The following is a 23,085-nucleotide window of genomic DNA, read 5'->3' on the forward strand; positions in this document are numbered from 1 at the left end:
TGTGAACTAAAATAGCCGTGGTGTGGGGAGTGAGAGAGGGGCGAAGATGAGAAATATTACGTAAGTGGAAGTATGCGGACCGAGTAACATCATTGATGTGTGAGTGAAAGAAAAGTGTCACCCAAACTCTTAACCTGAGGGGATGGATGGACAATTGAATTGTTGATATTAATTGAGAAGCTGCTAGATTTGGAGATTGCAGATGGGGTGCCTACTAAGAGGACTTCTGTTTTGGAACTGTTAAGCATGAGAAAGTTAGTGGAGAACCATACATTGAGTTCCTGTAGACAGAGAGTAAGTGAGGATGGAGGAAGTGATGATGAGGGGCTAGAGGAAAGGTAGAGCTGGGTGTCATCCGCGTAACAATGAAAATGAATGTTGTGCTTATGAAAGATAAAACCAAGAGGGAGGATGTAGATAATGAAAAGGAGGGGCCCCAGGACAGAGCCCTGGGGAACCCCAGAGGACAGAGGGAAGGTGTTAGATGTGTGTGATTTTAAGTGTATGTACTGTGTACGGTTGGTGAGGTATGAGGTGAACCAAGTAAGTGGAATGTCCGTGATATCGATAGAAGATAGTCTATGGAGGAGAAGGCTGTGGGAAATAGTGTCAAAGGCAGCGGTTAGATCGAGAAAGATGAGAATGGAAAGCAAACCGGTATCAGCAGCTATAAGAAGATCATTAGTGATTTTTATAAGTGCTGTTTCTGTACTGTGGAGGGGATGGAAGCCTGATTGAAACTGATCATAAAGATTATTATTATTAAGGTGGGCATGTAATTGAGAAGCAACGATTTTTTCAAGAATTTTGGAGATGAATGGCAGATTAGAAATGGGACGGAAGTTGTTGAAATCATTAGGATCTAAACCAGGTTTTTTAAGAATCGGAGTCACAGTAGCAGTTTTGAGTAGTAAGGGAACCGTTCCAGAAGTGAGAGATGAGTGAATAATGTTGGTGATGAGGGGAGCTAGTACTGGAAGGCAAGCTTTTACAAGGACAGTAGGTAGCGGGTCAAGGGGACATGTGGAGGGTTTAGATTTTTTAACCAGTTGAATAATGTCGGTAATAGAGGGGAGGGTAAAGCTGGAAAAAGTGGTACCTAGGTACGAAGGAGACGCACAGATATCCACTCCAAGGACTGCAGCGCCGGGAGATGGGAGGTGTTGGTGAATGTTGCTGATCGTGAAAAATGACATGAGTGAATTAGCGAAGTCGGTGGATTGGAGGTGGTAAAAGAGTGAACCAGGGGGTTTGGTGATGCTGTTAAGAAGAGAAAAGAGAGTCCTAGAGTTATGTTGGTTTGACAAGATTAAACCAGAGTAATAATTAGATTTAGCAAGGCAAAGAGTGTCCTTGTACAATTTAATGTGATTATTGTACATTTCTTTATGAATAGTGAGTCCAGTTTTATTGGCAGTAATGTTTCAAAACAATGAAAGAATGTTACACATATTATACATTAGACAAATAAATAACTGGTGTAACAGTTCATAAAATCTTAAAAAATTGCAAGTGTTTCCACAATTTTGGTCATCAGTGTATATATCAGTTAACATATCGGTATTGGCCGATAGTCATTACAAATCAAGATATCAGCATCGGTCGGGGATGTCAGTCAGGCTAATATTACCGGCTGAATTAACTGCAGAATAGGCTATTTCCTTAATAGCCCCCCCTTTCACCAGATCTGCATGTACTTCTCTCACTCCCTCCTCTGCATCTCTAGATAAGGGATACTGGGCCTTGTGAGGCCGAAAGTCAGACTTGGGGTGGACCACCAAAGGCTCAGCTGACACCACTCTGCCAAAATCATTTTTCCCTTTTGCCCACAAGCAATTAGGTACTTCCCATAACCAATCTGGCAGTGGATGAACACTTTTCTCCCTACATTCTTCTGCATCCCCCATTCTCTGTACCTCTACACAGTGATCTATTTTGTACCTTTGCACCTGTCCATCTCCACACATCCACCTTCCATCCTATAAATACACTTACACGGTCCTTCTTTCACATTCTGCGACTCAGGGTCCTAAGTCCTTCTATTCTAATGACCCCTTTTGCCCATATGATAAATGGGGGACCGAACCTCCCACATATCACTGCTCCTGGGCGGCTGACAAATGGACAGATGCAGCAGACCTGTCCTCTGCCACATAGAGGTAATCAAGCACAACAGTCTCTCCCAGTTTTCCTGCAGCTTCGAAATCCTTTATCCACTCAGCCCCTCCTCTTCCAGAAAACTGAGCATTGCAATGCAATCTTTCAGGCTGTTCTTGACCTTCAGGGATACAGTCTCTCAGAATTGTGTCATCCGCTACCAAGCGGCAAAGTTTTCTTTCTCCTATAAACAAAACAGTCCCAAAGCCTCTGTCCCGGCCTTTGGGTACATGTTCTTCTTCCTCATCATCATTCTCTTGGTCATTGTCCTCATCCTCCTCATCATGGGAAGACTCTTCCTGCTTTACAGAAGGATGTGGCATCGGACCCACTGCCCCCCTTCTGCAGCAGGGGCAGAGGGCTCACCTCTTCCTGGAGGAGGAGGGACCTGGACAGGAGGGCGAGGTGCAGGTGGCAGCGGTGGAAGAGGGGACACTTCAGGCTGGACAGGATACAGGAGATCTGCATTAGGCTTTTTCCTCTTCTCAGCATCAGCATCAGCCACAGGTGGAGAAACAGCAGCAGTCGGATCGGCCCCCCTTTCCTCTCTGCTAACTATTACACGACTTTCCTTATCAATCATCAATCCTCATCAAGGCCACAGACTTCCACCGAAAATAATATTCTGGCTTGTACATTCCCATACTACAACAAACATTCCCTCTCCTTTCCAATAACGTTTCACAACATTCTATCTCCAATATGTTTAGAGTGCCCTCCTTTGTCATCTACCCCCAGTCTGATGATACTAATTTTTACAAGCCTTCTTTAGTCTCAGGCCAGTCACCCGTTCCATCATTTGCCTTGGGGATGGTTTTCCCTTATCCCCCCCCCCCCTTTTTTTTTTACATTCCCTCATTATCTCCCTCTCGATCTCTGAGTCCCTTTCAGGGGAGTGCGAATGTTTGCAAGGTAGCTGCCGTCTGTACAAAGCACGCAGCTACTGGGTGACCACTAAACTAAACAAGACAACTTGTTACTGGGTGACAAATCCCTAAAAGAACCAAGTGTAATTCTAAACATTAGATGTTCTAAAAACACAATTCTATCTTTACTTTTGACACCTGCATGCGTCAGTGTGGAGCAAAATTCCATGTATCAATTTATCTCAATGAGGATACTGCACATGGGAGGATACTGCACACCCTTTACCACATACACATTCTCCAAAACCATACACCCTTTATACTCCCGTGGGACCGAGAGTGGACCAAACCCCAAACAGTCCCTCAGCCTGGAGTCAGGGGTCTACGACAGCGCCTGTCTTAGGTTGTCCCTGTCCACACACAGGAATCTTACCCGTCTTTGGCCTGTTACGCAGTGCTGTGCTACTGCATGCAATGCATTTACTGTCCAGCCTCCGCCATACAATGCCACGCCACGCAGTACACACCCCGCCCTGTCCTCTGCCCCTGATGCACCAAGCCTTCACTGTCGTGTCTGGCCCTCCGCGGGTGACAGCTTCCCTGCTGTCTGACGGCTTCCCTGCCGTCTTGTGCCCCGTCACACAAATACACAGTGGCGCCACTCAAAATCACGGACTTTCCCAAGGTCTCGTGCATCCACCTAACCCACGTAATAGGTCACTCAGGTTTCCCCTTGGACCGCACCCTTTCCCTATTACAGGTGGATGAGCGCTCCCCACGGCCTTCCTATCCGCGTTCAGCGCTTCCCCGTGCTTGGATCCCACAGTCACGGCAGACTCTCACACACTCACACACTATCACAACATAACCTTCAGCATCAAGCAAAGCAGCAGCAAAAATGAATAAACAGAGAAGCCTTTACCTCACCAGCACAGGTCCGGCCAAATCAGTCTCAGGAATGTTCAGCTCTGGGACAGCGTGATCTCCGTTGTTCCTTGACGAGGGACTGGGCCAATCCTCAATCTCATCTGGATCTGGTCCCATCAGGCTCTATGCCTTACCTACTTCTATCGCAGGACCCCATCGTCTGGAACAAACAAAGAACTCAGCTGCCCCACGTTGGGCGACAACTGTGGTAGAAAAATTTTAAATATAATACTTAGAATAAAAGTTGGACCTCTCAGTTTGATGAGGTAAAGGAAATCTCTTTTATTCTAGCAACTCAGCAAAGCGCTCTCATCACACTCTGGCATTCGGTACCAAATCCTCCGGAGTTCCCCAAGCAACCAGTTGATAAACCATAACTCCCACTCCACAGTAAGGGTGTCTAAATCCTGATTGGTCACAAAACACCAATGAACCGAGCTCAAACATATAACAAACACAATTCTCGAATTCTATTGGTTCACCTTGGTGGCAAGGTAAAGTCCACCCATTCTGCTCAGTTTACCAGAACATGTCTCGACTACTAGACTCCTACTGGAGAGATATAGATATTGATTACATGACATTGAATCACTGTAAATACTTGGTTGTCCTTTGATTTATGATTAACGTATTGACATATTGTCATTGAATCACTGCCAATACATGGTTAACATATGATTAATATGATTAACATGATTACTTATACATTTGCACTACCGCATAGCTTGCTATATATTGTCTGCCATAACTATTCTATAAAGCTATAACTCGCTGTGCACCAGTTGGGGCAGCTTCGAATCTCTTCCTGCAAGTGGTTTCTCCCCCCCTTTGTTCCGCTGTCTGCTTCTCCAAGGCCCGAGCTTTCCTCAGGGTCTGCGGAACTTACTGCAGGCAGCTATCTCGAAGCGAGGTCACACAGTATTCAAAACAATCTCTTCTTGCCTAAGGCCTAAGACACACACAGACCCAATATGCCAACCTCCCGGGCCTACCGATGTCCAATTTTAATTCCACAGTTACCTGAAATAAGAAAGAATTTTATATTAATTTCTATCTTCGACATCGGTATGTAACAAACTCTTCATCATTTATATTCCCATATAATGTTATTTAATATATTTATTTTTCAAGACCTAAAAAAATTGACGTTTTATATGAAAAACTAGAAAGGTTAAAAATATGATTACACTTCTGCAGGTCTTCCTTCAGTCTCTGAGCAAGATCATTCAGGTTCATCTAATTCCAGATTTCAAGCATGACATTGAGAGCTTACCTTGTTAATTTGTTTCACGGGATGCTCACCCCGTTCAAAGACGCTTACCTTGTTAATTTGTTTCACGGGATGCTCACCCTGTTCAAGGCCGCTTACCTTGTTAATTTGTTTCACGGGATGCTCACCCTGTTCAAGGATACTTACCTTGTTTTTCTGAGGGGTTTTCCTATGGACAAGAGAAAGTGTTGCGCAATATGTTTCGTAAGCCCCTGATCGGTTCACAGGACACTTGTCTTCAGGAAAGAGGGAAAGCGTTGCTCAAGGACACTTGTCTTATCATTTCTGATTGAAACCGCAAGCAGCATCACCCAGACAAAATTGGAGAATTAAGAGCGCATTGGCTGAGGGGAGGGGTGAGCCTGGCCAGCTTGACCCCAGCCCACATGCAGCGCCAAAATTAGTATAAAGGAAGGGGGAGATCCCGGTGTTGACCGGAGATCAGCCGTGGGATAGAGCGCGCATCGCCCGGCACTTCTCAGGAATCACGTGTTGGTCTCCTGCCAGGACTGAAAGGGGCTTCCCGGTCCGTGTGTGAAGGTGGATGATTATAGCATGTCCGATTATAAATAGCTCTGCAACTGCTTATGCCTTTCATTGATTCTTGGGAATAATTATCACTGCTCGTGATAATAATTCTTATATTTCATTGCTTCTTTTCTATATATATATTTATTTTCCTACTGTATCTTTGCATCTTTTCTTATTAGCTATATATAAAATAATTCGATATCCATGATAGTATGGATTATTTTGCATTTGCTTTTGATACGATATCTTGGTATTGCTGTTAAATGCGAGGTTATTTTGTGTTATTTATTAAAGTGTATTTGAGTGAACCTAAGCATGCCTGTTTGTTCCTTTGAGATGCTGGAACAATTTAAAATGGTCTTACCCTGCTGCCAAGTTTGCATTTCAGCTGGCAAGAAGCACATTGTGGCTGGACCATATGGAAAGCACAAGTGAGCGATTTCAATGGCTGGAGACTTAAAATTCAACGTTTTGAAATGTTCAATTTTATTTTTAAGGTTTTTCCTAAGAAAGGTTGCGAGAGTATTGAGGTTAATACTATTAAAGGTATTAGCTGAAATGTTGCCTGAGCTGTCTTCAGTACCAATGGTACACACATTTAAAATCAGCACATTTTAATAACATTGAAGCATTCATATTGACTAAATATTTTGTTCATATGAAAATGTGTGTGTGTGTGTGTGTGTGTGTGTGTGTGTATGAGATAGAGAGAGAGCGGGTATACCTATCCTTATGGGGACACAATGTCCCCATAACATGATAAATATCCGTTTTTTTCCCTTATGGGGACCAGGAAACTCTATTTTATAAAGGTCAGTGACTGCTATGAAAAAACTAAAAATGCAAAAACTCTTGTATTTTGCTTGGTTACTTATGGTTATGGTTAGAGCAGGGTGGGGGTTAAGGTTGTCATAGTTAGCGTTAGCATTTTTCCCATAGAAGTGAATGAGCGGGCCCCATAAGGATAAGTATACCCTACATGTACATGTGTGTGTGCGTGTGCATGCACGTGTGTAACATGCTGGGACACACAAGCTGGTAGAGTACATGTAGTACAGATAAGCTATGTTGTGAAAAAATAGCATCACTGCTGTAAAGAAAAGTAAAAACTAAAATAAATTTCCTATCCACAGCTGCCACTGGGAAAGAAAAAAAAAATCCCTTCCAACCCATGACTGACAACCAACAGGATGCAAACCTTTTTTTTTTCATTGATACTTCTGCACTTCTAAATGAAGACGACAGTTTTGAATTCCAGCTGCCAAAACACCAGCGCTGTGCTTGTAATCTACTAAACCCAGTAGCTAGAGAAGATGGCATAAATGCAACATCCAGTGAGGCATACAGGAAATTGTACCATTCTACATTTAGCAAGTGTAATGGTCTGCGGAACAAATGTGGAAGGTCCACTGTTCCCTCCAGCTTCTCCCACCGAATAAGACAAGGTGGAATTCCTTGTTCCTGGCAGTGGAAAGACTATGTAGGATAATCGAAGACAAGGGTGAGGGGGCAGTAGGAGTAATGTGCACCGGCCTAAAGGTCCCAATGTAAGTAAGAAATATGCTATGTGTTTTATTAGTTAATTAAAATGAATGTGTTCAGTTTTTTCTTTTTGTATAATATTCTGATTTAATTCAATGTAAAGGTAGGCTTAAAATTGCGGTGCTGTTTGTTTTGTTTTCATTACAGGTTCAACCCAGCCGACTTGCGTTCCTTACTGAGTATGCTGCTGTAATGAGCCCTGTCGCCCGGGCAACCAACATTCTGCAAGCGGAATCTAATGCCCAAATGGGGTGGCTACTTCCGACAATCAACCTCCTGACCATCGAACTTGACAGAGTCAGGCTGCAGCTGAAGTACTGCAAGCCTCTTGTTGATGCGCTTCAGACTGGAATTAAGAAGCGTTCTGGGCACATGTTGGGGGATGCTGAGCTGATCGCAGCTTCGATTCTTCTTCAAAACTTCCGAACATAATGGACAAAGGATGATATCACAATCAAAATGGATAAGACAGCATGTGTATACACTGTAAAACCTAACAGTACTTCTTAATAAAAGAAGTTAATATAACAATAATTAATTGTTGGTGGTGTATTTAATTGCCAGTGCTGCCCTTGGATGATTAGCATATGCGGAAAGGTGTTAGGACTGTTGTGATACCCTTTTCGGTGTAGTTCCTGGTACCGCCCACTCCCCTGTAGATCAATGGTGCTGGATGTATATTTGCATAACATGACACAGTACTGTTTTTGACTTAACAGATTTTTTTTAATTCACCACGATTGTGATGAATAGGGCAAGAGAACAAAAACCACAGAAATGGCTATTGTATGTTAGCCAGTGACTACGCGAGATAGTATAGTCTCTATGGTTTAACTAGAGAAGGCATTGGCCGGGAAGAAAATGCTGTGAAAATCAACTATTTTGTTTCTCTTGTAAGACTGGGCTGTCTAGGAAAAACATCAAGTCCATATGTACTTCTATAATTGAGGAGATTTCTTTGGGGATACACATATATAAAGGATATATCGAATTTATATTGTATAGAATATATCTAAGCATCATTCATACTCAAATGACAAGACAATTATAAATCCATGTTATGAAAAGGTTTCTGTGTCGGAAAGGTACAGAAAGAGCCTAACGAAGGTTTACAGGAAACAAAGGTGTGGTGTAGAACACAAGGACATGGACAGAGAAAGGCAATGGCACAACCCCTCAATATGATCAATTCATCTACTCTGTGTCGTCCTCCCAGCTGTCAAAGTAATTGTCAGCAAAGTCCAGCATCTGCTTCATGGCCTTGAGGAGCAGGATGTCACAGGTGTCACTCAGCTCACTCTCATCAAAGTAATTCTTCACTGGAATCACATTTGATGGTAGGATGCCCAGACACTCGCTAGCTCTGTAGATCTGCAGAGAGACACATACATTCATGTATAATTTCCTGCTGCTGTATCACATGATTTGTGTCAAACAGGGCTGTAATAAGTCATAACTGAAATGGTATAAATCTGCCTTTAGCAGATGCTGCCAAATGAGAATGTACAGTAGAACCTTGGAACTTTAATAACTCTTAACTCAAGCGTGACAGAATGACAGACCCTAGGAAGAAAGCACCTTCCGTGATTGAGGAAGAATACGCCGGTTACGTTGACCAGGTGCTATTCTGGATCGCCCAGCCCGGCATCCGGGAAGATCCCCCGGCGTGGGGTCTCATCAGCCGGAGCTGGGTCATCCTGGACCAGCTGTCCCTAGAGGAGGATGCGCACCTCGGAGAGGAGGTGCGCGATAACTTCCGGCAGCTGGCCGAGCTCCGGACGGAGCGGTGGGTCGCTCCGAGTGAGCCCGGGACTGTCCTCCCGCCGTCTGCCTTTGTGGACAGCGCGCAGCCTCCCTTCCCGACGAGGACCCGAAAAAGGAAGAAGCACGCGATCGTCCCGCCGATCGTTCTGGGGACGTGCGCACTCGCCCCCGCCTCCCTCTCAGCCGGGGAACAGGAGGACTCTCCGGCTGTTCCTGAGGTCACCTGCGCAGCTAAGCTGCCTCCCCGGGCAGCTTCTCCCGTCCGGAGAACACGCCGGGCCGCCGCGCAGCCCGAGTGGCCGCCTCCGCTGCCTGCAGGTCCACCGCCTGAGGTGCTCCCTTTGCCTCTGCCTGCTGCAGCTGCTGCACCCCAGCAGGAGGTCCCGGCTACGCCCGCTGCCTGCAGGTCCACCGCCCGAGGCGCTCCCTTTGCCTCTGCCTGCTGCAGCTGCTGCACCCCAGCAGGAGGTCCCGGCTACGCCCGCTGCCTGCAGGTCCACCGCCCGAGGCGCTCCCTTCGCCTCTGCCTGCTGCAGCTGCTGCACCCCAGCAGGAGGTCCCGGCTACGCCCGCTGCCCTCACCACCAAGTTCTTCATTCTCCAGGGACTATGCTGGAGGGTACCACTGTACGACTAAAGTTCTAAAGCTCCTGAGGGCAATTAAATGTCAAAAAACTGTACTACTTGCCGATAGAGTTTTTTAGTGTGATAGTATTCATAACCGGCTTCTACTGAATATGTATCAGAATGTACTCACTGATAAGACTTCTGCCCACTTATGTAAGTCGCTCTGGCTAAGGGCATCTGCCAAATGCAGTAAATGTAAATCCAAATTTTGGACACAAATTTGTCATCCATCCATCCATAACCCCCAATCCCAGGCAATAGAGGACCTGAGGAAGGAGACACCCAGGCCAGCATCCTGGTTTATGGAGACGTGAGGCCACAGTGCTGCCCACAGGGTCATTTTGCTGCCTGACAATATGTTTTAGAAAATAAAATTGAGATAAAGGTTTGTGAGCCATTGGAATATAATAAACCAAAGGTTCAGACCCCCCAGGGCTGTGGGCTCGATCCCTGCCGCTGGTTGCATGTGTGACGTTTGCTTGTTCACTCTGTTTCCTGCTACTGCCCACAAACATTCACCCAGATGAACTATCTCTCACTTGTTCACTGTGTATGTGTCTGCTGCAAGCTTTTAGTACTGATTCCAGTGTTAGACCCTGAAACTCACCATATCCTTTATGTAGCAGCTGTGATACACCTTCTTCAAGTCCTTTGCCACATGTGGGCACGCTTTGTCCACATGGGTCAGTAGCACCAATAGAGGGACCTCTAAACACAGCAACAGAAACGTCTCACTAGTGACATATTATATGTTGTCTGCCAAAGGCACGGAAAACGTTCAGCTTGCCATATTCCAGTCCGGTAAACTGAACTTCTCTGTGTTCATACTGAATATCCAAATACATTATTAAAGTCATTAGTTCGCATGGGTGAACTTACATTTCTACTTTCCCGTATGATTGTTCAGTATTATTCATGGTTCAGGAAAAGCAGGTGTTAAAGCATATTACAACATGTATATAAATAGTTGCTTGTGAATTGTGACCCCCAGATCCACCCCTTCCCCCACTGACACACACTCCGTCATAGATGCCACCTCCCTCCCTGTTCTCCACACTCACTGACCTGCCGAGTTAGTTCTCTTTCTGATTTCATCAATTTTATTCTTCATTCCTTGGTCCACAATTCCAATTGTGGAGGCGTCTATCACATACACCACACAGTGGATCCTGTCCTTAAGAGCCAATGTGCTCCATGCCTGAGAGTTATCAGCTTTCATTGGCCGCACAGGGTTGAACTAAACAAACAAAAAGGTGTGAATGACATACAGACATGCATTGACTGTGAGATCATAGAAAACTAAAGCGAAAAGCAATGCGAGTCCTTTCATATGACACTTATGTAACAACAGCACATTATTTATGCCAAAAACAATCAGTGAATGAGACTTAATTTCCTGTATTCATATAGCAGTAGTTTTTGAGGTGTGGTTAGATACACAGTTCTTACCTGGTACTTGTTTGGAACGTAGCCCTTCAGGATGCTCTCAATATCTTCAATTTTCATCCCTCCATCCTCCCTTTCTTCCAGTCCCATGGTGTCACACAGTAGGAATCCCAGAGGCTGTCCGCCTCGGCCCGCTTTCACCTGGTAAGTGTGATACTGGAACAAGACACACGATATCATTCACCTTCTACCTGCTTATCCAGTCCCATGGTGTCACACAGTAGGAATCCCAGAGGCTGTCCGCCTCGGCCCGCTTTCACCTGGTAAGTGCGATACTGGAAGAAGACACATGATGTCATTCACCTTCTACCTGCTTATCCAGTTCAGCAGGCATCTCAAAATGATGTAACTTGGTGGCCACTGGTGAGGAGGTCTTCAGCTCAGGCCACCCACTTTATTTAAACAATACAAGGATAATGGACTTAACAACCAGCATTAAAATGGGGGTGTGGGGAGATTCACTAAGCTTGGTGACACTGCTGATTAGTGTTTTATTTTTCAGGGAGACCAATCACTTGGTCTGCGGATTGGATTTAATAACCATTAAGAATCACATTATGTGCTCAACCGGTACGATGTGATTTCATATCACGGAAAATACATTTCAGCAGCACATGTCCTGTAGGTAATAAGAACATAAGAACATAAGAACTATACAAACGAGAGGAGGCCATTCGGCCCATCAAGCTCGCTTGGGGAGAACTAAACTAATAGCTCAGAGTCGTTAAAATCTTATCTAGCTCTGATTTAAAGGAACCCAAGGATTCAGCTTGCACTACATTATCAGGAAGGCTATTCCATACTCTGACTACACGCTGTGTAAAGAAGTGCTTCCTTAAATCCAGCTTGAAATGTTCTCCCGCTAATTTCCACCTATGGCCACGAGTTCGTGTATTTAAACTAATGCTGAAGTAACTATTTGGTTGAACAGCATCCAAACCTGTTAGAATCTTATATACCTGGATCATGTCCCCCCTCAGTCTCCTTTGCTTGAGACTGAACAGATTTAGCTCAAGTAACCGTTCCTCGTATGACATTCCTCTAAGACCAGGAATCATTTTTGTGGCCCTACGCTGCACCTTTTCTAAGGCCACAATGTCCTTTTTAAGATATGGTGACCAAACCTGCACACAATATTCTAGGTGAGGTCTCACCAAGGAATTGTATAATCTTAGCATTACCTCCCTTGACTTAAACTCCACACACCTGGAGATATACCCCAACATCCTATTGGCCTTTTTTATTGCTTCCCCACACTGGCGAGAATGGGACATGGAAGCATCAACATACACACCAAGGTCTTTCTCATGATCAGCTACCTTTATTTCAGTGACACCCATGAAATACCTGTACTTTATATTTCTGCTCCCTAGATGGAGTACCTTACATTTATCGACGTTAAATTTCATCTGCCAGGTATCGGCCCAGTCACTAATTAAATCAAGATCCCGCTGTAGCTGCTGAGCTACTAATTCAGTATCTGCTACACCACCCACCTTGGTGTCATCTGCAAATTTCACCAGTTTACTGTATATATTGGTATCCATATCATTTATGTAAATTAGGAACAATAGTGGTCCTAAAATCGAACCCTGCGGTACCCCACTATGAACGCAAGCCCACTGTGACATTGTGCCTCTTATAACTACTCGCTGTTTCCTATCTGTTAACCAGTTATCAATCCAGGTCGCTACGGTACCTAAAATACCTGTCACTTTGAGTTTAAGTAGGAGCCTCTTGTGGGGGACAACATCAAAAGCCTTTTGGAAATCTAAGTAGATGACATCATAGGCCTTCTTATCATCAACTTCCTGAGTAGCTTCCTCAAAAAACTCCAACAGATTTGTTAAACAGGATCTACCTCTCCTAAATCCATGCTGGCTATCCCGCAAAATGTTATTGGAGTCCAGGTAATCTACCATTTTCTCTTTGATTATAGCCTCCATAACTTTACCAGTTATACAAGTTAGACTGATTGGCCTATAGTTAGACAAATTACTTCTATCCCCTTTTTTGAAAGATGGCAATAAGAACATGATGAGGGTGGCACAGTGGCTCAGTGGATGGTGCTGCAGCTTCACACTTCTAGGGCTGGAAGCTCAAATCGTGCCTCTGGCTCTGTGTATGTGGAGGTTGCATGTTCTTGCTGTGTTATGTGGGTTTTCCATATCCTGCCATAGAGTCAATCCCTTCTTAAATCACAATGAGGATAACAAACAGCAACTGAAGCAGAGTGAAGCTAAAAATAACAGAATATCGTCCTTCCTCTCAAGCAAGAACATCATATAAAGACATCTGGATACACGAATGTTATACCAGGAAATGAAGTTAGACAGTCACATTACCTTCAAGGTCAGGCTGGTTTTCATTTCTCCTACTGCAGCTTGGCTTGTAATGTTGCCACGGAAGATAGAGTTGATGGAGTTGAAGAAGCTTGATTTTCCAGCTGTAATCTGACCAATTAGAAGAATCCGAGCCTGAGGCACTGAATCAATGTTGGGCTTGTAATCTTGCAGGTATTGCTTGAGATCAGTTCGTGTGCTAAAAGAACAGACATTTGAATTGGAAATAGGGATTAGCCAGAATTCATAAGGAATATAAACGATCCCATAATAGCATATTACTATGGCTTCCTTTACATCTCATTAGTCATCTGCAACTAAAACCACTTAATGAAGTATCATACATGCTTATTAGAAAGTGTTTGTTTATTTTTTATTTACATTTGCTAACCAAAGCTATGCAAGGGTCTTGTTCAAGGGCCCAATGGTGACATCACTCTGCGGAACATAAAATCAGAATCTTCAGAATCTTTATTGCAACATAAAATAAAACTTGCTTTGGCACAGCTTGTTACAATTGGAGACGCCCATTACAATAGACCATTAACAATTAGGGCATAAGCAGACAGATTAAATATGAGGCAAAAGATACCCAGCAGAGATACATAAATGCAGTGTAGGTGATAAATGCAGTTAGCAGCTGGTGAGGTAACCTGCAGGGCTGCACACTGCCCAATGTTTATATGTGTGTTTGTGTGGGAGGGGAAGGTTATAGAACTTATGCATATTTTAAACATATATCCATAAAATTATGGGATGCTAGTAAAAAATAAACAAAACAAGTTGTTGATTATATTGGATAAAAACGGGCTTCATACCTGTGGTCCCACACAACATCCCTCCAGGCTTTACCAAGGAGCTCTGGTTTGTTCTCCTCTGTCACTGGGGTACTGCTCCCACTTCCCATTTTCCCAACACCAACTTTCTGACCTGTTCAAGGAAAGCATTGTGTTTTCATTATCGGTCCACCAGTCCCTGGAGAAACTGGGGTTAAGGGCCTTGTTCTCAGGATCTGAACCAACAACCTGCTGACTACGGCCACAGAGCCCTAACCGACTGAGCCACACACTGACCCATTACCCTTTTGCATGAACCTTTTTAACAATATACTTTATACATTTTCAATATGCCTTATGCTACAGCTGGCTTTGGAGTAAAATGTTTCTTAAATGGATTTTTACAGTGTTTGAAGTAGGGAAAATCGAGTGCCGGTACTCCCCTTGTTATCTTTTACCATTACTAGCAAATCAAACATAGTAGAAATGTTGCCGGTTCTCTGAAAAGGGAGACAAAGAGGTGCTAGGTACAGCCTCTCTCTGAACAGCCCACTTCAAGCACCGAATTTGTACTTATACCTATTATACCTAGTACATTCAGGGCTGGTCCTCACTCATGTGGCGACCTGGGCAGGAATTACCGGCAGTGCCCCCCCTCCCCAATGCAAACTCCAAAATAAATGTAGAAACAATAAGAGTGAAGAAATAAAGATGCTGGTGACTAAACAGTGCCTAAACCAATCTACAACATTAAATAATGGCCGTTTTTATTTTAAAGGGAAATTTGAATGTCAGATTGAACAATAAATTAACTTCAATATATAAATATATATAAATACAGAACATTTAACAAATTTACACAACACTATGCATCCATCTGCTTTTAAGTGTATCCATGCAATGCCAGATGCGTCATTAAATTTGATGCCCCCCCCCCCTTTTGCCCTTACAACATGTCTAGAAAGGTTTAAAAGAATCTGGGAATTACTTTTATCTGTTATCATACAACCGGGATCAAATGTCAAGTACTACAACTGTTTTTTTTATTTTTTTTTGCTTTCATTATGCTGTTTGAAAAAGATTCATAAAATACTTTTAGAGTTATTGTGTTCACAAGACTGAGTATCTTCTATAGCTGTCATTTCCTTCCTTTGCTACCACACGGTGCTGCTGCTTCATTTTTGAGACAATTTATCTGAAAATAAAACCAGGCATAGATCTTCATTTAAATAATGTTTTTGTTACACATTAATAAAACTCATCCAACACTTTTTTTTTTTTACAAAATCAAATGTAGTCTGCTTTCACCCTTCATTTTGCTGCCACTAAGCTGCATTGCTTAAATTTTGGGGTGACCTGTGTCAAAATTTAATCAGTGCCAGTTGGCACCCATACAAAGTTTGAACAACACCCAGCAAATAGTTTTTTAGTTATCATCTTAAGGGGATCAAATGTCAAAACTCCATTTTTTCTTAAGAAATGAACCCTAATGAGGGGCCCAAGGTAAAATCTTGTCAGATGTTAGAGGTATCCCCTAGATGTAGCATTTTAAATAAACTCCTCATCCGTGATAAATATAATTTTATATATATTTGCATATATTTTAAGACTGAGACAGAAAGTGACCAATGCTGGAATCATCAGGTAATTTTATTAGCATGGCATCTAATCTAGTGCTGGGTTAAAATGTATACCTGAATGTGAAATTATACAGCTCTGGAAAAAACAAGAAATCATTCTATATTTTTAAATCCTGATTTATTCCTGGGTTTACTGCTGGAGGCTAAACTACGAGGCAGGCTGCTTCCAGGCTCAAAGTTTCTAAGACAGCAACAAACAAGAATAAGGTGAAGCAGGAGGCAATAACCAAAAACTAGACAGTCACAAGGTAGAAGCTACTTTCTATCGCCAGAGATGACCGTCAATTTATCCGGCAGTGCCTCATAAATCGGAGGATGACCTCAAGTGACCTTAAAAAGGAATGGGAAAAACATTACGTGTAGGTGTGAAGTGCACTGCTAGGGTTAGGATCATATCAGGCTCCTAGAAGCAGGACTGAAGACCCATAAAGCAAGGAAGAAGCTCTTCATTAATGAGAAGCAGGGAAAAATCAGGCTGGAGTTTGCAAAAAAATATGTACATTTTACACAGGCATGTACCCATAAATTGAGAAATGAGTGAAACAGAAAATTTTGCTGTGGTCTCAATTTTTTCTAGGGCTGTGTATGTGTATATATATATATATATATATATACACACACACACATACACACACACACAGCCCTGGAAAAATTGAGACCATAGCAAAATTTTCTGTTTCAATCATTTCTCAATTATATAATAATAATAATAATAATTATTATTATTATTATTATTATTATTATTATCATATATATATATATATATATATATATATATATATATATATATATATATATATTTCAGCATCATTCATACTCAAGTGAAAAGACAATTATAAATCCAGGCTATGAAAAGGTTTGAGTGTCAGGAAAGGTACAAAAACAGCCTAATGCAGGTTTATAGGGACCTAACCTGTGGCGTAAAACACAGGGACATGGACAGATTGAGGCCACGGCACAACCTCTCAATATGGTAAATTTATCTACTTCGTGTTTTCCTCACAGTTGTCAAAGTAATTGTCAGCAAAGTCCAGCATCTGCTTCATGGCCTTGAGGAGCAGGATGTCACAGGTATTATTCAGCTCACTCTCATCATGGTAATTCTTCACTGGAATCACATTTGATGGTCGGATGCCCAGACACCCGCTAGCTCTGTAGATCTGCAGAGAGACACATACATTCATGTATATTTTCCAGCTGCTGTATCACAAGACTTGTGTCAAACAGGGTTGTAATAAGTCACAACTGAAATGGTATAAATCTGCCTTTAGCAGATGCTGCTGAATGTGAATGTACAGTAGAACCTCGGAACTCGAATAACTCTGATATCAAACCTGTATTTTTTTTCAATGCAATGTCTTGGATCTCAACCTTTCCTACTAGAACTTCTATGGGTCGAGAAGCGTTCAACTGTACAAATTCGGACTTCGAAAGGGTCTATGGCGTTTAATTAGTCTCAAAACACACGCACATAAAAACCATGCTTGCATATGCACTCGCCAGCAGAAATATCATCCTCACTATACACTTGACTCTACACAATACTCACTTGCTCAATCAGTATTAAATTATTACTCTCAAAATATGAGGCACGCGTGTATGCGCTCGTGAGCAGAAAACCCATCCGGTCTACGCGCTCGCTGGACCCTCTTGTGGAAACCCTTTAGGGCCAAAACGTCTTAAACTTTTCGCATAGAAACGGAATTTTTATCTCTAAAGATAGACATATAACTTCACATACAGACGGCATTTTGCAACATGTCTTGATGTCAACAAACTGATCTTTCAAAATAAAAGCACCATTAACTTCTAACCACAAACACCATAACAAAATCAAATTCTTCACCCTTTTGGTTATTATTCTCTGTGACTTTCCTTATGTGCAATTAAATAGACCAGGGTGACAAAATAAGTATTACTGTATATACAATATTGTCATGGAAATAAATCAATACTTATGATTAATCAATTAGCCTATGATTACGGTTTAAAAGAAAATTGCGAAGAGCCATTTTCCTTTGCGTCCCAATGATTTTGATTTCATACATCATAAATAAAACCACATATTTGTTGATAGTGATGTATTTGTGATTTTTTTCTATAGATCATCTGCAGTATATTGAGTCCCTAAAGATGTCAGGGTGAGAAAATATATTTTTAATTGTTTTGTGTTTCCTCTCAATAGTTTTGTGTTCCCTCACAATACTTTTCCGCTACTAATAATAACTGTACTCTGTCCATTTAAAATACAAAAGATAGAATTAATGGATTAATAAGTATAAACCAAAATAATACAGACATGTCTAGTTAAATGTACTTTACTGTTTACAGCAACTGGCGGTCATTGGGCACAGTGCAATTATTATAATCATTATTATTATTATCATTATTATTATTATTATCATCATCATCATCATTATTGTCATAAATAATAACAATTGTGATGATGATGATTATAATAATAAATATGTATATAAACATAATATTATAGTTGTCTGGTGTACATTGTCCCCCATAGTTTAATGCTTAAAGCACACAGGACATGTCTGTATTACAGTACAGCAAATCACAAGCGGGCAAGTGCAGTGGGATCACAAATCTATTGTGTGGCAACACTGAAGTATTGTGAGAGAATGCAAAATTACTTAGGAAATGTTTTGCCACTCTGACCTCTTAGGGGCAATTCAGTGGTACGAACTGTACAGAAATCCACAAATAAACAGGAGGGAAGCCACAAATGTGACAAATAGGCAAAACTCAATAGCTTTGTGTTCCCTCACAATACTTTTCCGCTACTAATAATAACTGTACTCTGTCCATTTAAAGTACAAAAGATAGAATTAATGGATTAATCAGTATAAACCAAAATAATACAGAATTGTCTAGTTAAGTGTACTTTACTGTTTACAGTAACTGGCGGTGATTGGACAAAATGCAATTATTATTATTATTATTATTATTATTATTATCATTCTTATCATTATTAGGTGCGGCATGGTGGTGCAGTGGTTAGCACTGTTGCCTCACACCTCTGGGACCCGGGTTTGAGTCTCCGCCTGGGGCACATGTGTGTGGAGTTTGCATGTTCTCCCCATGTCGTCGTGGGGTTTCCTCCGGGTACTCCGGTTTCCCCCCACAGTCCAAAGACATGCTGAGGCTAATTGGAGTTACTAAATAGGCCATAGGAGTGCGTGAGTGCATGGTGTGTGAGTGTGCCCTGCGATGGGCTGGCCCCCCATCCTGGGTTGTTCCCTGCCTTGTGCCCATTGCTTCCGGGTTAGGCTCCGGACCCCCCGCGACCCAGCAGGATAAGCGGTTTGGAAAATGGATGGATGGATGGATGTGTGGTTTTTCATGTCTGTATGACTTTATCAGTTGTTGAATGATTGTATCATTAGTTCGCTGAGTTGATAGGTTTCAATAGGTAAACATGGAGGCTCTGCAAGGGATTAAACTCATTTACATAATTTCTTATGGGGAAATTTAACTTGGAACTCAACCAAATCCTAAGTCGACCAGCCTTCTGGAATGAAGTAAGTTTGTCTTCCAAGGTACCACTGTATAACTGAAGTTCTAAAGCTCCTGATGGCAATTAAATGTCAAAGAATTGTACTACTTGCCAACAGAGTTTTTTATTGTGATAGTATTAACCGGCTTCTACTGAATAAGTATCAGAATGTAATCACTGATAAGACTTCTACCCACTTATGCAAGTCGCTCTGGCTAAGGGCATCTGCCAAATGCAGTAAATGTAAATCCAAATTTTGGACACAAATTTGTCATCCATCCATCCATAACCCCCAATCCCAGGAAACAGAGGACCTGAGGAAGGAGACACCCAGGCCAGCATCCTGGTTTATGGAGGCGTGAGGCCACAGTGCTGCCCACAGGGTCATTTTGCTGCCTGAAAATATGTTTTAGAAAATAAAATTGAGATAAAGTTTTGTGAGCCATTGGAATATAATAAACCAAAGGTTCAGACCCCCCAGGGCTGTGGGCTCGATCCCTGCCGCTGGTTGCATGTGTGACGTTTGCTTGTTCACTCTGTTTCCTCCTACAGCCCACAGACATTCACCCAGATGAACTGCTATCTCTCACTTGTTCACTGTGTATGTGTCTGCTGCGAGCTTTTAGTACTGATTCCAGTGTTAGACCCTGAAACTCACCATATCCTTTATGTAGCAGCTGTGATACACCTTCTTCAAGTCCTTTTCCACATGCGGGCACGCTCTGTCCACATGGGTCAGTAGCACCAATAGAGGCACATCTAAAAACATCAACAGAAACGTCTCACTAGTGACATATTATATGTTCTATGGAATAAGCCATCATAGCAATCAGCACACTGATGTCTGTCTTACTCAGAAGCACCTGCCAGCATCACTCTGCCTTTCCTCAATCCACATGTGTTCAGCTCAGCTCATGTTCATACCCTAATCTTCAGTCCCAACCCTTTAAAAGTGGGCCCTATGTGACAGAAAGCCCTCCAGCTTCTCACAGATGGAGCGGCTCTGTGTGGAGGAGCATCCAGGAGCTCCTTCAGTTACAGCATGAATACTGTTCCTGCCAAAGCCCCAGAAAACATGGTTTGCCATTTTCCATTCCAGAAAGCTGCTCTTGTTCTTACTTTGGCAGGTTCCTGTGTGATTATTCTGTGTTATTCATGTACCCCTGCCCAACAACACGCACTCAATAACAGATGCCACATTCCTCCCCACTCACTAACCTTGAAAACTAGTTTTCTTTCGGATTTCATCAACTTTCTTCTTCATTTCTGTAGCCATGATTCCTAATGTTGAGCTGTCTATCACATACACCACACAGTGGATCCTGTCCTTAATTTGTAACTCTGTCTGACCAGCACCAGGTTGCCATGGTGATGCAGGGTTGAACTAAACAGACAAAACGTTGTTAATGACACATTACAAACAGACATGCACTGACTTTGAGATCATGAGAAATTGAAGCAAAATGTTGTGTATCTCATATGACATCTGTGTAATTCCTTATTTATGTGAGAACAAATCAATGGATAAGATTTAATTTTGTCAGAAGAGAATGTAGGGAGAAGACGACCAGTATCTGTAAACATGTGACTGTTATAAGCCATTAATGGGATCAGACATGCATGCATTCATATGGAAGCTGTTACTGAGACCTGCTTAGATACACAGCTCTTACCCGGTACCCATTTTTTATGCAGCCCCTTCAGGATGCTCACAATATCTTCAATGTTCACCCCTTCATTTTCTTTTTTTGAGACTTAATTTCCTGTATTCATATAGCATTAGTTTTGAGGTGTGGTTAGATACACAGTTCTTACCAGGTACTCGTCTGGTATGTAGCCCTTCAGGATGCTCACTATATCGTCATATTTCACCCCTCCATCCTTATTTACCTCCAATCCCATGGTGTCACACAGTAGGAATCCCATAGGCTGTCCGCCTCGACCTGCCTTCACCTCGTAAGTGCGATACTGGAAGAAAACAAATGGTTTCATTCATCTTCTTGCTGCTAATCACTTCAGCAGGCATCTCAAGCTCAAATAACATGGGGGCACTGATGTGGAGGTCTTCAGCTCAGGCAGCCCACTCAGATTTGCTTAAGAAAAACACCAAATGCAGATAATCTACTAAACAGGCAGCATTAAGATGGTCATGTGTTGTTCTGTGGGCCAGATTTAATGCTGATTAAAAATCCTGTCAGACCCCTAAAGTACATGTTATTGGAACGATGGATGTGAGAAATGTCATTTATGTCTACGCAGGGTCACAGAAGTCCGGAGCATATCCCACAAAGCAGGGAATAACCCAGGATGGGGAGTGACACACACCATTCCCACACACATTCACACCTATGGACAATTTAAAAACTCCACTTCACTCTACAATGTGTTTGGGTGATGGGGGAGGGAAGCCAGAGAACCCAGAGGAATGATGGGTAATGGCAATAAGCACATGAGGGTAGGACAGTGACTTGGTGGGTGATGGGGAGGGAAGCCAGAGAACCCAGAGGAATGATGGGTAATGGCAATAAGCGCATGAGGGTAGGACAGTGACTTGGTGGGTGATGGGGAGGGAAGCCAGAGAACCCAGAGGAATGATGGGTAATGGCAATAAGCACATGAGGGTAGGACAGTGACTTGGTGGGTGATGGGGAGGGAAGCCAGAGAACCCAGAGGAATGATGGGTAATGGCAATAAGCACATGAGGGTAGGACAGTGACTTGGTGGGTGATGGGGAGGGAAGCCAGAGAACCCAGAGGAATGATGGGTAATGGCAATAAGCACATGAGGGTAGGACAGTGACTTGGTGGGTGATGGGGAGGGAAGCCAGAGAACCCAGAGGAATGATGGGTAATGGCAATAAGCGCATGAGGGTAGGACAGTGACTTGGTGGGTGGTTTGGGGGTTTGAATCCTGCCTCCTGCTCTCTCTGCATAGGGATTACATGTTCTCACTGTGTAGTGTGAGTGTTTCATAGTGTGGAAGAAATTTAGCAACTGAAATAAACTAAAATTCACACTGCCTCTCCAAACTGATTGGTGTGAGGAGCAGTGACAGACATTCCAGACTGATGGGCCATTGACAGTATGCAAAGGTGTGGTGACTCCAAAATCACTTCAAAGTTGTAACACTTTAGTATCAAACCTCATACAATTCTTTGAATGTCTCATTCACCTTTGTGTAGCCAGCCCCAATGTCTATAAGCTTCAGAGCTCAAACGTCTTGGCTAGAAATGTTTATAATGTGATGTTTTACAATTTGTCAGCACCACTGAAAATAGGTTTTTGAAAAGTATATGTTTAAAGTAGATTTTAACAAAAAAAAATAGAATAATCACATTCTAAATGATCTCAGATTATTGGTGCTGAGTTTGTGCTGAATAAAAGCATTTGTAGCACTTTGGGATAAATGTTGTTTACATAAGTGAAATATTTTACAGTTTTTCTGAATTGCTGAATTATTAAAAATCATTTTGGGAACAAAACTGCCAATTGCCAACAGTCATTTATTGAATCAGTCACTTGTTTGGCAAAACTTTAAACGATGTTCACCTAGTTAGAGACAATTTGCAGATCTCAGTCACCCTTTTTGCAAAACTCAAAACACATTCTCATTCATTAAAACACATTTTGCGCTATGGTGAACTTTGATGCAAAATAGAAAACACAGCAGTAATATGCCTCTCATTTGTT

The 23,085-nt window shown here is 42.4% G+C and overlaps 1 protein-coding gene across 3 annotated transcripts in view; it reads right to left on the reverse strand.

Annotated features, from left to right (window-relative positions):
* Window positions 1–7,995: 7,995 nt before the first annotated feature.
* The window catches only part of LOC125721420 (interferon-induced protein 44-like), a 39,572-nt gene continuing 24,482 nt past the window's right edge, over window positions 7,996–23,085 (reverse strand). For all 3 annotated transcript variants that reach the window (XM_048997321.1, XM_048997322.1, XM_048997323.1), the window contains 10 exons: window positions 21,212–21,364; window positions 20,615–20,780; window positions 20,055–20,155; window positions 16,892–17,048; window positions 14,291–14,402; window positions 13,476–13,671; window positions 11,134–11,286; window positions 10,750–10,921; window positions 10,292–10,392; window positions 7,996–8,664 (listed from right to left, as the gene is read on the reverse strand). In XM_048997321.1, the coding sequence (XP_048853278.1) occupies window positions 8,488–8,664; window positions 10,292–10,392; window positions 10,750–10,921; window positions 11,134–11,286; window positions 13,476–13,671; window positions 14,291–14,402; window positions 16,892–17,048; window positions 20,055–20,155; window positions 20,615–20,780; window positions 21,212–21,364 (1,488 nt within the window). In that variant the 3' untranslated portion in view covers window positions 7,996–8,487. The remainder of the gene's footprint in view (window positions 8,665–10,291; window positions 10,393–10,749; window positions 10,922–11,133; window positions 11,287–13,475; window positions 13,672–14,290; window positions 14,403–16,891; window positions 17,049–20,054; window positions 20,156–20,614; window positions 20,781–21,211; window positions 21,365–23,085) is intronic.

Source organism: Brienomyrus brachyistius, unplaced genomic scaffold (genome assembly GCF_023856365.1).
Source record: "Brienomyrus brachyistius isolate T26 unplaced genomic scaffold, BBRACH_0.4 scaffold33, whole genome shotgun sequence".
Classification (NCBI taxonomy): Eukaryota; Metazoa; Chordata; class Actinopteri; order Osteoglossiformes; family Mormyridae; genus Brienomyrus; species Brienomyrus brachyistius.